Source organism: Pempheris klunzingeri, chromosome 20 (genome assembly GCF_042242105.1).
Source record: "Pempheris klunzingeri isolate RE-2024b chromosome 20, fPemKlu1.hap1, whole genome shotgun sequence".
Taxonomy (NCBI): domain Eukaryota; kingdom Metazoa; phylum Chordata; class Actinopteri; order Acropomatiformes; family Pempheridae; genus Pempheris; species Pempheris klunzingeri.
The window spans coordinates 9,054,165-9,068,852 of record NC_092031.1 but is presented as its reverse complement, the minus strand read 5'-3'; the positions used below and the strand labels follow the sequence as shown (position 1 = coordinate 9,068,852).

General features: G+C 40.4%; 3 protein-coding genes across 4 annotated transcripts; all 3 read left to right on the top strand.

Annotated features, from left to right (window-relative positions):
• On the top strand, nt 1–3,097 carry LOC139219374 (CD63 antigen-like). The gene is made up of 7 exons (XM_070851199.1): nt 1–57; nt 955–1,143; nt 1,449–1,523; nt 1,622–1,726; nt 2,149–2,286; nt 2,375–2,458; nt 3,026–3,097. Exons 1-7 carry the CDS (start codon nt 1–3, stop codon nt 3,095–3,097), a joined length of 720 nt encoding a protein of 239 aa, XP_070707300.1.
• Nucleotides 3,098–3,986: 889 nt separating this feature from the next.
• On the top strand, nt 3,987–7,291 carry LOC139220097 (tRNA pseudouridine(38/39) synthase-like). 2 transcript variants are annotated; one of them, XM_070852168.1, is made up of 7 exons: nt 3,987–4,041; nt 4,348–4,741; nt 4,860–5,137; nt 5,223–5,406; nt 5,633–5,742; nt 5,918–6,090; nt 6,902–7,291. In XM_070852168.1, the coding sequence occupies exons 2-7, from the start codon at nt 4,349–4,351 to the stop codon at nt 7,165–7,167; spliced, it is 1,404 nt and encodes a 467-aa protein (XP_070708269.1). In that variant the 5' UTR covers nt 3,987–4,041; nt 4,348; the 3' UTR covers nt 7,168–7,291. The 2 variants fall into 2 exon arrangements, with proteins under 2 accessions (XP_070708269.1, XP_070708267.1); XM_070852166.1 differs by having other exon boundaries at nt 4,345–4,741.
• Nucleotides 7,292–7,488: 197 nt separating this feature from the next.
• LOC139220017 (dephospho-CoA kinase domain-containing protein-like) lies at nt 7,489–11,597 on the top strand. The gene is made up of 5 exons (XM_070852053.1): nt 7,489–7,796; nt 8,484–8,602; nt 9,117–9,320; nt 10,025–10,112; nt 10,368–11,597. The coding sequence occupies exons 2-5, from the start codon at nt 8,491–8,493 to the stop codon at nt 10,651–10,653; spliced, it is 690 nt and encodes a 229-aa protein (XP_070708154.1). The 5' UTR covers nt 7,489–7,796; nt 8,484–8,490; the 3' UTR covers nt 10,654–11,597.
• Nucleotides 11,598–14,688: the final 3,091 nt, after the last annotated feature.

The following is a 14,688-nucleotide window of genomic DNA, read 5'->3' as shown; positions in this document are numbered from 1 at the left end:
ATGTGCAAGTTTTGCAGCATCAAATGCTGGTTCATTTTCTTCAATGCGCTCTTCTTGGTGAGTAATGTGAGCAATTCAGAGAATTGACATATTGACATGACATATCTTTTTATTATTAGCAGCTGTACAAGTGGTACAAACAAACATACAAGCTACTACCTCCTGTTAATGATTTTTCAATTAAACTGCTGCTGCAGTTTTTATTTTAAGCCACAACGAATTCATCACACTACCACGAAAAGGTCCCACCTAAATCCTCCAGCAAATGATTGACAAAAACTATATAACTCTCAGGACAATACATGGCTGTCTATTATCTTTGAAGAAGCACAGAATGTCTGCTGTGACTGTAATCCTTCATTTGTCTGATATTGTTAATGCATGCAAGGGAATGCAAAAGAAGACGCAGGAGAGTGGAAGCAATTTGTAGCATCATTTGAAAGAGAATTCATTTGTTCTTCCAACGGTATCAAACACATTCATATTAGATGGTCTCAGGGGTCTCAGTGGAAACACCGACGAGAGGGAGCAGTAACAAATGTGGAAGATAATCAGTCCGACTCACGGCCAGATGCAGCGGCAGGGGGTCTTGGGTGAGCGCGCAGGAGCTCAGCATGCTAGTGAGCTCCTCCATGTGCAAAATGAAAATTAATAACAGTCTTGGTTATTAACTGATGTCGGTAAAAAAAAAAAAGTAACCCACTTGCACAGAATATATAACCCAGGCTTTTCATATTTTCATTTTAGAGAGGACTATTTCATAACTTATTAAATCTTTTTTTAAAGTGATGATGATGTTTTAGTGAGCAAATCTGGCCATTTAAGAGGATTTTAAGTCAACATGCAGGTTGGCAGTAGACTGGCATGAACTCACCAGCAGAACTGTGTTCACTGAGTTTAATGTTGATGCATAAAGCACTGCTTTAATATCCACTTGTTACATTTGTTTCACAGGCCTCTGGGGTTGCCCTCATCACTATCGGAGCGCTGCAGTACTCAACCTACTCAAATTTGGCCACTTTTGCAGGGAGAGGCCTGTTTAAGATCGCTATAGTCCTCATCGCAGTCGGCGTCACCATAGCCTTCATCTCCCTCATGGGCCACGTTGGAGCATTCATCAATAATTCTTCTATGGTGGCTTGTGTAAGTAACATAATGCTCCATAATGAGTTTGAGGTGGTTTCTTTATAGTATTCATTAAGAACGTGCCTGTGGGACAGTCTTGGGAGGGTGTTGGATGTCAGTAGTTTGGTTCTGGATTTTTGTGGAGCAGATTAAATGAATAAAATGTTCTAGGATGGTCACCAGAGATGTTTCAATAGATATGCAAATTTCCTCATTTTGCAACAGAGAAGTGATTATGACTCAGGAGGCTTGTTGTAAGGTTTTTGTTCAAGGGATACATGACTGACCTCTAACGCTGCTCACCTTGTTTCTTCATTAAATAGTTCATCTGTCTGCTGATAGTGATAATCCTTATGGAGATAGTCGCAGGAGCTGCTCTTTACATGTTCCGCAGCGGGGTGAGACACTTAAGTCCTGGCCTGAAGAAATGATCGTGATCCAAACGCTACCAATACTTGAAAATGATTCAAATAAATGAATCTCATCATCTCTGTAGACTTCCCTCCTACAGATGAACAGTGCTATCAACACCAAAGCACGCGGGATGATCTATGAGTACAGTCAGGAGAACAGACACGCCATCAACAGGATTCAGGAAAAGGTGACATGCAGAGATTTATGCTTTGTATCTGCAAGAGGCGCTTGATAGACTGGAGAGAATGTATAGTACGTGATAATGTGCAGGGCCAAATAACACACTAGAAGGCACAATAGAAACTGAAATGATAGAGTCTTAAAACTTTTTTGATTTTAAAAGTAGAATAACAACTATAATTAAAAAAAAAAAAAAAAGGGCGACTTTAAAGGACAAATACATGATTTTTCAATTCAGTCTTAGTTTTTGGTCCCTTCTGTCTTTACTGGCCATGAAGAGATGTCTTCCTGATATAGAATAATGTAAAAGATGAGGAAAAAATCCACTGGATTCATTGGATTTTACAGTGCACCATGTACAGACAGATCAACAAACAGCAGAGGCAGAGCGTTCTGTGTGATCTTCATGTTTTATAAACCGTGTTACAGTTCAGCTGCTGTGGTGCGGACAGCTACACAGACTGGTCCAGGAGTGTGGGCTGGGAAAACCACGACGCCCTGCCAGATTCCTGCTGCGTGGTGAGGAGTGAGGGTTGCGGACAGAACATGGAGAAAGTACACAAAAAGGTCTGCTGGGAAATCTCACTTCAAGTTGCCACTCATTACATCTGATCTCTGATGGCACAGTGTTTTATGACCGCACACTCCTCCTCAGGGTTGTATCTGGGCCATCAAGCTCTTTCTGCTGAGGAACCTGGTGTGGGTCGGTGCTGTTTGCATCGCCCTCGGAGTCACAGAGGTAAACTTGTCTCATGTATGAGAATTTAATGTAAAAGAAAAAAAACATGTTATTCTGTCATGGGCCTGTTAAATGTGAAATGTAAAGGTGCTGTAGGTTGTTCCCCTCTCTCTGCCATCAAGTAGTTTAGTTTAATCGACTACTTAATGATCAAAAAGGCCAAAAGGCTAATTGTTTTCCGTTGTGATTGGCAAGAATTCAAAATTTTACCTTTGAGTGGTTTGATAGAATTAGAAATGCCTTAAATATATCTTTAGAAAAACAGAAAAGCACATGTAACTCCCTGTATGATTTATTTTAAACACTTATTTATATGCACTTTCCATCTATTTGCATAAGAAAATGTTCATGTAAGCAAGGGCATTGCAGACATTTGAAAAGTGAGTGGAGGATGACATGAATGATAATCAAGCCTATCTCATCCTGTTTGCCTCCGGTAGAGAAATCCAGAATTAATTTGAGTTTACGGAGAGAGAAAAAAACCCTTTTTGACCTGTTGTTGAGTTCATTTGCTGCCAGTAACTTCTAAGTAATATAACTTATAGAAACTTTTTTCTTTTTTTACAGGTTTTTGGAGTGTTAATCGGCGTGTGCTTGTGTCTCAACATCAAACGAAAAAGCTATGAAAACCTCAGCTGATGCATCATCGTATGATCACATCCAATCACACATCAGTGACATTTAAAAAAATAATAATAATCCATTTTGTTTGCTTTTCCAGTTTATTCTTTCTAGACTATGCTTCATTGTTTCCAAACTGTCAGATTTCTAAAATGTGACATGTATAACAATGTAGTTCATCCGCTCATGTCATTGATATGTTTGAAAAAACTGAAAAATACTCTCTTGCTGTTTTAATGTTTGTTATCTGACATATAGATTTTTTGTTTTGTCCACTACTGTCTATAGCATTTAAAAAGCCCTGCTATGTGATAGTCTCATGTTTAGATAGCATGCCTACTCTGAGTATTTTCAATAAATGTGTGATACATTCTGGTTAAGTGGTCGTGTGGTTCAATTGCATATGAGCTAAGAACTTTTGAAAAGATTTTCTTTTGTGATAATTTTGAGTGAGGTTTGTGAGTTACAGATTTTCAGATGAGTTTAAGATTTCTTTTTCTATTGAACCAGAAGGTCGACCACGGTGATGCAGCCCTGCAGACATTAAAACTCCTCTCGTCTAGTTTTAGAATCTGGTCTTCAAATTCAGTGTATCTCTACTTTTCAGCCAAACGGCATTTTTTCTCTTCTTTCCTTTTCACAGGTATCCAACCTTTTCTAAAAGAAAATCTATTAAATGAAATATAAAAACAAAGAAGAAAGTATCAAGTAACACCCTTTTTTTTTTTTACACACTGTATCCTAGCCTAAAACAATACATTTGCACTATGGACTTAATCAACCAACGCTGAGCAACGTAGTAGTAAACTACATTTCCCAGAAGCCCTCTACAGGAAGTGCTTCCGCTCTCAAAAGTGGTCCGCCTGTAACAAAACTGCATGGAAAGTAACGTGTGCGCTGGCGATACAGAAAACTCGCTGAAAAATATAAATTTACCAGCTACAGTGAGACTAAAATCGCAGGTAAAGATAAAGTGTTATTGTGGTATTATTTACAACCACTGCCGGTTTAAATATGCCTTTGTTGTTAACGTTTTCACCCGAGCTAACAGACTGTAGCGTTTAGCCTACAAACACACTGCAGAGTTAACGGTAAACAAACGTATAATTTACGCTGCGTTACTTAATTTGACACTAATGTAAATAAATGATTAAACATCTATCTAACGATGTGTGTGTTAATGCATTAACCGACAGTGGTGCACATTATGTTTAATATTTAAGTTATACATAGTATAAATAGTCTCTCCTCGCTTATTTATCAAGCAGCATGTCAGAGGCTCTAAACCAGCGGATAAAGGAGCTGGAGGCAGAGCTTGAGAAGCTCAAGTCCCAGCTGAAGGAGAGGAGTGAAGCTGGAGACGACATGGAGAAAATGTCCAATCCACCTCCTAATGGAAACACCAACAGCAGTAAAAAGGGCAAGAAAGCAGGCAAAGAGCGACCGTTTGACTTCTCTGCTCACCCTCGGCGCCATGTTGCTCTGCGGCTGGCCTACCTGGGATGGGCCTACCAGGGGTTTGCAGTCCAGGAGAACACAGACAACACTGTGGAGGCCAGACTCTTTGAAGCTTTGCTAAAGACGCGCCTGATTCAGGACCGACAGACCTCCAGCTACCACCGCTGTGGTCGCACCGATAAAGGAGTCAGTGCCTTTTCTCAAGTGAGTTCACTGAGACTCAAAGTGTAAAGTATTGTGTGTATTTTACTAATAGAAATCAGTCATGTCTGATGTCTGAAACGACATAATGGCTCACATGCTCCTCGTCTCCTCTCCACAGGTCATAACCATCGATCTGCGCTCCACACAGTTTTGTGAAGGACTCGGCATCACGCTCCCTGAAAATATTGATGTCAGTACCAAGAACAAGGCTGCTGGCTCTGAGCTTCCATATGTGAAGATGCTGAACAGAGTCCTGCCCCCGGACATCAGGATCCTGGACTGGGCACCAGCAGCAGACGGCTTCAGCGCACGGTTTGATTGTCAGTCCCGCACCTACCGGTACTACTTCCCCCGAGGATCCCTGGATGTGGCGTTGATGGCAGACGCTGCAAAAAGGTGGGTGAAGACGTAAAGTGATAAACACTGACGTCACCAACCTGAAATCATGGTTCTGATTTGAGGACTTCTTGGCGCCCAACAGATACGAAGGCACGCATGACTTTCGCAACCTGTGCAAAATGGATGTGGGCAATGGAGTCCTGCAGTTTGAGAGGAGCATCTTGTCGGCATCAGTCAAGCCTGTGCAGCCTCAGCACACCTCCAGAACAGACCAGTATGACCTCTTCGTGTTTGAAATCAAAGGGCTGGCTTTCCTTTATCATCAGGTATCAAGAGACACTCATGACTTTTTTTTATTGCAGTTTTACAGCTCTACTCAACAATAACTCATGTTAATTTCAAACTATTGTATCCATATAAATTAGGCCTTTTTCAGTAATAATAGATCAATGCAAAGTTTCATTAACAGCGTGGCTTGTTTGGATTTTTGTGTTTTAGATATTCTTATGGAGCTAATGTCTCTCATTGCATTGAATTGTGTTTTGTGTGCAGGTGCGATGCATGATGGCAGTGCTTCTCCTGATAGGGCAGAAACTGGAGGCCCCAGAGATAATTAATCACCTCCTGGATGTTCAGAGTAATCCCAGGAAGCCCCAGTACAGGTGAACCAACTGCTGCTGAACTGATGTCTTTTTCCCAGTCGTCAAAATCAAAGTTCTCAAATCCCTACACAAGTATAAATAAATAAATAAATAAAAACTCTTCAGTGCAAGCAACAGTTGCACAACAATTGCATCAGTGTGAATCATTCTTTAACATTTCCCCTGTTGCCTCTAGCATGGCAGTAGACTACCCGCTGGTGCTGTACGACTGCCACTTTGAAGGTTTGAGCTGGAAGCAGGAGAATGAAGAGGTGAACTACGCCCTGTCTGTGCTACAACAACACTGGACCCAGAGTGCAGTCAAGAGCCACGTCCTCCACGGGATGATCCAGGGTTTGGAGGCCATCGGTGAGATGTTCAGTTGGATGAACAGACCCTGACAAACCCTCATGTTTTCAACTTTTTAGTCTGTGATATTTCAACATAAATCTGATTTATAATAATTATAATAACACTGATTTTGAAATAGACCTTATGAGTGAGATAATAATTCAGGCCAGGAATCTATCAGACCATAACAGGCTACATATGCTGTAACTGTTATGCTGAAATATGTTTTACTGTTTACTCTTTTTTTCAAACAGTATATCCTTTAGTTTTAAATCCAAACTATTTAAAAACAGCCAAGTGTCTTCAATTTGATGATTTACCCAGTTGCACCTCTATAGGCTGCATGAGTAAATATTCATATGTAGAATTTTTGTGCTCTTTTTGGGTGTTTTGTTTTGTTCCTGGTGTTTCCTCAGAGCTTTAACTGTTGATAATCATGAAGCTCTGGTAGCTCTGAGTAACTGGAGGTACTTCCATGTGACTATAAAGATAAGACTCAGTATCATAATCAGCAGGAATGATGTGGATTTTAGACACCACAAGGAGAAATAGTTTTAGCCTATCATGCCTGAAAGAGTGCTGTCTGTAGAGAACAAAAACAAAAGTGTGCTCTTGCATGTCACCGTATATGTCACCATATATGACACCCGGGGTATGATTTTCATGTATTTTCACCACATACTGCAAAGCTTAATTTGGTTATAAATGTCCTCAACACTGACAGACTCACAGCCTTATGCATCCTTTCAATATTCTACTGAATCCTAATCTATTGTACACATCAAAAGGCCAAGCGGGTATTGATTGTTTCTCTTCTCTCCATCCACAGGTGGAGTTTCCTCCAAACATTGCTTGCTAATAGAGGGCAGCAGGCAGAAAAACTATCGGCCCCTGCTGGAGCGTCCGTGCTGCGAGAGCCTGGAGTCCAGGATAAACCATTTTGTCAAAAGGGGCAGGCTGGAGCGGGAGGAAGGGGAGAATGGAGGTGAAATGGTCCACAGAGGGAAGAGGTCCAAAAATTCCCACAATTCCCCCAGCCTGCCCGTTTCTTCAGAGTCGTCAAAACAAAGTACAGATCAAAATGCCAAAGATTAATGTTTTCTCACAGGAGAATGGACTTGCTAAGGTATATTTTATGGTAATTTTTGTTAATGCGAGAACATTGTATTTACATTTTATTTCAGAAAAGAAAACATTGGATTCACCTTTTTTATTTAAAAAAAACACAGAATATACATCTTCATTTATGGAATATTTGTTTCGCTTTGAAATAAACATATTTTGGAGAAAAGTGAGCCTGAGTTTGGTTTAGTGCACAGCTGTAGTAACTCAATTTGAACGGGAACATTAAAGTAGCTCGTCGGAACCAACGTGAAGTAGTAAGGAACGTGGGAGGACTTTTGAGGTGGCGCTTGACAAGCTAAGAAGCTACGTCGTTAGCAGTCAGTTTAGTTTCATGCCAGAGTTGCAGACCAAAGTATCCACTAATACGACTGTGTCCAACCAGTTCGTCTGGCTTCATATTTGACAGGACGGAGTGGAAATGGCGGCGCCTTCGTTTAATGTCGCATTTGTGGTCGTTCTGACCTAAACACGACTTGTGCTAGCGTTAGCTTGTTAGCTTTAGCTTGTTAGCAACCCTGGTTGTTTACTGCACCACTGTGGCTCTGCACGGATCCCCACTGTACACTCATTTGGTTTAAGGACTATCACCCGTTTACGAGGTAACACAAAAATTCATAACAGGAGTGTTTGTGGATAAAACTAACAAAATAACAGGAAACAACCAGTTGTATCTTTTATAGAGTTGAGTTTATTCCACCGTGGAGGAGCTGTGAAGTCTGGTCAGGGTTTATCTTGGCGTTGGGTCAAAAATAACTTCAAAGCTGACCCTCTGACCAAATTTGACTCCCATGTTGGGTGCTAAGCCAAGTAGCACATAAAGTGAGTGTAGCTCAGCACCTCCACAGCAGGGGGCGTGTTATTAAACCTCATAACAGCTTCAGAAAGACTTTACAATACTCGATTTAATCTAGAAAAAAGCTGAAATTATTTGAGCTGACAGTGAGGCCTCTCCTGGACGGGTATACACACCTAGAGCACTTTTATGTGTGTAGAACTTTGACATTTGTCAGGTTAAAATTGTAATAATTACCCGTATACTGTCCCTGTGTGTGTGTGTGTGTGTGTGTGTGTAATTTTACTGTTTAACTCATGTGTAGTGTTTATTTGTCAGCCTTTATTTCCTCATGTGCTTTCTCTTGTGGTGCCCTGAAACTCCTAAGTTTCATATTTCCTTGTGTTGTCATTCTATTTTATGCCAATGTAACAATTATTTTAAAATTCTGTGTAGTCTCTGAGTCACTTAAGCAGTCGCTGACATCTCTTGGCTACATCTGTCTGTGTCATAGCTTTAAGATGTTCCTGGTGGGGCTGACGGGAGGCATTTCCTCAGGGAAAAGCACAGTGTCTTCAATGCTGCGGGAGCTTGGGTGCCCCATTATTGATGCCGATGTGGTAGCCAGGAAAGGTAGGTGAATATCCCTCCCCTGCAAACTTTTCAGTTTTACAACATGAACTTGGCTGAATTACCTGTCAACACACTCACCTGGCTCAACTTTCCTCCGAGAGAGAGTCTCAAAAAACCACTGATTTGAGAATAAGGATTCACCTACATGTCCTTCACTGACTGAACTATGCTTGGTGTAATAATGTTTATTATCTTACTGAACCGGACATTACGAGCTTGAGCCTGTAGGAAGATAATTAAGACACTTGGAGAGCATGAATCATGACAGCTGTCTGCTTACTGCGGGGATGATGTTTTAGTTATGTGATGAAGATAAAAAAGGTCAAGTAGAATAATGCACAGCTGCATGTCGTAGAAAATAGAAGGCCTATATACAGTATACGTGTCAAACAATCATCCAAGATATAGATACAATTTGTATCTTTGGCTGGTGTACTGTTTTTCAACGTCTTAACTGGTTTTGTCTATATGAGATAATGAAAAACACCCAACATTACTGCCGTTTCTTGAACAGTTGTGGAGCCGCACACTTCTGCCTATTCCCGCATCGTCTACCACTTTGGGCCAGAGATCCTACTCGAGAACGGGGAGATCGATCGGCAGAAGCTGGGTCAGCTCATCTTCGCCAGTGAGGAAAAGAGGAAGCTGCTGAACTCCATCACCCATCCAGAGATCCATAAAGCAATGCTCAAAGAGATCGTGTTCTACTTTCTCAGAGGTGAGGAAGGCGTTTAGTTTGGCTCAGTTACTGGTTAACAGGCAAAAGGTGAAAAGTCTGCTGAAACTGAGCCAAAGCTGTTTTGCAGTGCAGCGATGGGCATTAGGGTTTTTGGCTGTTTCTCACAAAGCGTCAGCAGAATTCTCTCAACGCTTTATGAGGTAGAAGGTGAAGGTAGCTGAGAGAAAAGTAGTAGTTGTTGCGTTCAGGTCTTTTACTGTAAATATTTCAAACTGTAAATAATAACATAAATAAATGGTGCATAATGGGGGGAAAATGAGAGGAGGAAGATTTTTGTTTTTTTTTTAACTTATTTTGCTTTTCAAAAATAAATTTTGCAAATTAAGGGGAGGAAGATATATAGGCATAAGGAGAAAGAACGAGAGAATTGTTTTTTTATTTTGCATTTTGAGAATAAAATTGAAATACTCGACTTCTCAACATTTTGGCTTCATTCTCAAAATGAAAAAAATCTCTACTCATTTTTTCTCCTTATGCAACAGGCATGACCTCCACTCGCCACATGAATTCTGTAGCAAATCAAACAAGTGCCTTAGAATTAAGTTCTCATTCACCACTTGTATGTTATTAAAAAGTAATTGATTGAATTGTGTTACCGACGTTTTCACAGTGTTACAGTGGAAAAGTGTTGGCACTGATTGATTCTGTTTCACAATGCTTGTCCTGCTCTTCCGTCTCCAAAGGGTACCGCTACGTGGTGCTGGACGTGCCGCTGCTCTTTGAAACCAGACGTCTCACTCAGTTTCTAAACCACACTGTGGTAGTTTACTGGTAAGACCACTGCCCAGTTTTCCTGATGAGTTTTACTTTTAGACCGTTTTTTTTTTTTACAAGTTTCAAATTTTAAATCATTAAATATTCTGAGGTCTGTTTTTGACAGACTGTCTGGCCATTAAGCCCAATGTTGTGAGTTATTGGTTACCTCTCTCCAGCTCTGTCTTATTAGCATGACTCACCGCCTCTGGATTTTTTAACAAGGCACCCCGGCTGCACCATAAATAACCTCCATTGTCTGTTCCTTTTCAGTGACCCTGCCACTCAGCTGTTGCGCCTGATGCAGAGGGACGGCCTGACCCAGGAGCAGGCCGAGCAGCGCGTGGCTGCACAGATGCCGCTCAATGAAAAGCGCGGCTTGGCCAATCATGTTATTGAGAACTCAGGCAGCCGAGAGGACACCCACCGGCAGGTCCTACGGTTGCACACAAAGCTGGAGGACTCCATGGACTTCCTTTTAGTGAGGGTCATTGTTATTGCCGCCACCGCCGGCCTGGGTGGGATACTGCTGTATGCAGCCAAGATACTTTTATCCTAACAGAGGACAGACGAGGGGAGGAAGAGGGGGTCTGGACCAGGATATAGTCAGATGTGAGGTTGTGAATAGGAGAAGGCACGTCAGGGCGCCGATGCAATTTACTGTGAGATTAGTTTTACAGCACCCACCGCTTCTGCTCAGAAGTGTGACGTGCTTTGTTGGCAATTAACACGGACTTACATTACTGACACAACATGCACTGACAAATGTGGTTTGGTGTGAAGGGTTTCTATGTGCAATTTCAGTTGGTTTTACTCAGTGACATTAAAAACATAAAGGCGATACCGTAAAGGCTCAGTAGCTGCACAGGCTGGTTGCAGTTTGGAGCCTATAAAACTGGTTAAACCTTTTATTTTGGTGCAACAGTCAACTCATAGCAGACACTAGCAAAAAACACAATAGTTGTACAAACTAAGATTTTATTTTTTATGAAATTTCCAAATTAGACATTTTGGGTGATTGCATTGATTTTAAATACAAACACCAGACAATGGAGAGAGCAAATTAAAGTACGATGCAGTGCATTCTAGATGTGCAGAAGTCACTGCAGTTTCTGTACTTCACCAGTCACCAGTTTTTAGCACAAAATGCGTGTTGTATTCCCACTCGTGAATATGTTTTAAATTGGATGCGGTACTGCGTATGAAAAACAAGTACAGAATGGGAATGATCCGATGCCTAGAGAAGATGTTATGATTGTATATTAATGACCTGTATAATGAAGATATATGACAGAATGTATTTGACAATCCATTTTTAAGGGGAACAGTGTGGATTTAGATGAATTAACAGACTTTATATTTATCACTGTATTTTCTTACACTTGAAACTGTTCTCTGTAAATACTAAGTCTATGATTTTAGTGTTTTCTGTTCACATTCACGTGTAACTAAAGCACCATTTGTAACATTAGCTGCTTAACTGAAATATAAACGATCCAACACTACTGTTTTAAAGTAACAGATGGTGTCAGATGGTGTTAGCTTTTCAATTTTCTTGTTATTTTAGCTGAGTGCTCTTTCATAACTTTTCAAGTCCCCTTTCACTCAAAATTGTGTTTATTTTTAACAAGTTTTCATGAGATAATTCAACTTTTTTGGTGAAATTCATATCCGACTGAAATTATTATTTAAAGCAGAGTATTTTTATACTTTTAAGCTTTACTCAAGTGAAGTTGTTTCAGCGAGTGAAGAAATTAAAGGGGAGTTAATGAGTTACTCCAATGATAAAGTATGGACCCTCATTAAGTTAAGGGACTCAGAAGAGACAGATTTAAAAAAGAAATGGTAAAAACTTAAACAACACAGGACGAGATATCCTGTCAAACTCCCAAAACACTGGATCCTACATTTCCCATAATGCAACTCAGTGGATGCAAATAGCATTTATTTTCATCATTTAATCCATTAAGCAATGTAATATTACACAAAATAGTTGCTGAATAATTTTCAGTTGATCAACTAATTAATCTATTCATTACCTCCTATAATAATGAATCTATATCATATAAATATTGAACTGCATCAACTTGTAAGTAAATATTCCTTGCAAAAGACATTGATGTAATTAGGTCCTACAGGAAAATGTGTTAGTGACAGGACTTCAGGAGAAGAAAATAATGAACGTGTGTTAATGGTCAGTTGTGATGTCCTTGCTCGTGTCCACATTAGAGTTTAGGCATGAAAATTCAGGCCCACAGGCAGACGTGGTGACATCATCTTGGCACTGAGGTCCCACTAGCCCGCGTGGCTCACTTGGCTCCGTCTAAAGCCCCTACTGGTCTGCTCTGTGTTTTTATCAAGCCGCTGCAGAATTAATGCAAAGTGACGTGGGCTGTGGTGGGCAGGAGGGAGGGGGGGGACAGTGAACCAAGGCTGCGTGGCTACACTTCTGGATGCATATGTAAGACACAAAATCACACAAGGCAATGTTTTACACACATGCGACATACAGCTGTTTATGTAGTACACAAAGTCACGCAGAAACATAATCATAATATCCGCCATTCAGACCCATGATGGTGAACATGATCTCTTTTTTTTCTTTTAAACCTCTGTCCACTGTGATCCAGGAGGTAGCGTGCTTTACTCGGCAGCCAGCTGTTCAGCATAGATTTTAAAGAGTGTCTTTTCTCAGTCTCTTTCTCAGACACAGACAGAGGCCAGATGCAGAGCATGGAAGGAAGACTATATCTGTACCAGCAAGTGTGAATGCCCCGGGCAGAGAAGGGTGGCGAAGTCTCAGTCTGAATATAAATTGGGTTTAATTCTGAGGGTGTCAAGCTAAAAGGTGAAAGTCTCAAGTTGCCTTGTTAAACTTTGAAAAAAGTGCATGGATGCAGGCGCAACCCGCCGCTTTATTGTGTGTTTTGGGTCCTCTCCTGGAGCAGAGCAAATAATTTTGTGATGGCAGGGGGTAAAGACTTCTATAATCTCACCATCATGTTCAGAGAGTTGGCCTACGGCACCACAGTGTGTCGACATTTTGGAATCTCCTGTCTGAGTGGTTTTTCATCATTCCCCCCGCCTACTGCCGTCAGGGAAGGTAAAACAGCTTGGGCAAAGGCAAACAGAATAAATAGATTTGCACCAAACTGGACCGCAACTCTGGATAATTGAAAGTCAAAACTAATTTTCAGTAAGTTTTGCATCACTCAGTGTTCTTTGAGTCTGAATTGTTCACTCAAGGGGCTCATTTTTTATCATCACAATGACGGTACCTAGAGGGTAATAGGCTTTCAGTATTCAACAGGGGTTGTTGAAAGCAATTCAGTTGTGCCATTTTAGTGAATTATCAACTCATACAAGACATTCGCAGTCAGACACATTTCATTATTTATGCGTGTGGGTGTGGGTGTGGGTGTGGGTGACTAGTGTGTCAGCATTGCTGAGGAACCACATCAGGTTTGGAGCTTAATGTTAAAGCCCCTATACATTGGAGTTGATTCAAAAAAGCCAAGTTTATTTATCTAGCGTGTTTGATATGACAGGTATAGACTCAATCTGCAAGAAAATAAAAGCAAAGAAAAACAGGCAAAAGATTATACACAACCTTTAAACCTAACTAAAAGCTTGCAAAATAGATATGTGTCTTATCTGCTTACCTCAGTTCATCTGCTAGAGAGTTAGAGAGAGTAGGAACATAATGCCCAAAGGCATCATAAACTGATGTCTAATTTATTCTTGGTTTAGTGAGGAAACCTTTACCTGATGATCTAAGAGACCTGTCCAGTCAGCGTGCATTCAGTCTTCAAGCTGAAAAGACCTCAATCTTATAAAATGACTCCTAAAATCCTTTTCCCTTCTTGTTTTACAATGTAGTTAGAACATTTTCAAGCTATTTTTAAATCAATCAAAAGTTGATTAAAAAAATTCAATTCTTTGAAGAAATGAATTTGCTTTGAAAACACTTTTTCACTTTTCATAAGAAAAATAAACTCTCTGGATTAATTACAAGCAGATCATATGTAAAATTTGCATCTGAAATTGTACTTTAGGTGTACTGAGATGGATCTAACATAACATAGCATAGCATAATATAGTCTAGTCTAGTGTAGTCTAGTGTAGTGTAGTGTAGTGTAGTGTAGTGTAGTGTAGTCTAGTCTAGTCTAGTCTAGTCTAGTCTAGTGTAGTGTAGTGTAGTGTAGTGTAGTCTAGTCTAGTCTAGTCTAGTCTAGTCTAGTGTAGTGTAGTGTAGTGTAGTGTAGTGTAGTGTAGTGTAGTCTAGTCTAGTCTAGTCTAGTCTAGTCTAGTCTAGTCTAGTCTAGTCTAGTGTAGTGTAGTGTAGTGTAGTGTAGTGTAGTGTAGTGTAGTCTAGTCTAGTCTAGTCTAGTCTAGTCTAGTCTAGTCTAGTCTAGTCTAGTCTAGTCTAGTGTAGTGTAGTGTAGTGTAGTGTAGTGTAGTCTAGTCTAGTCTAGTCTAGTCTAGTCTAGTCTAGTCTAGTCTAGTCTAGTCTAGTCTAGTGTAGTGTAGTGTAGTCTAGTCTAGTCTAGTCTAGTCTAGTCTAGTCTAGTCTAGTCTAGTCTAGTGTAGAATA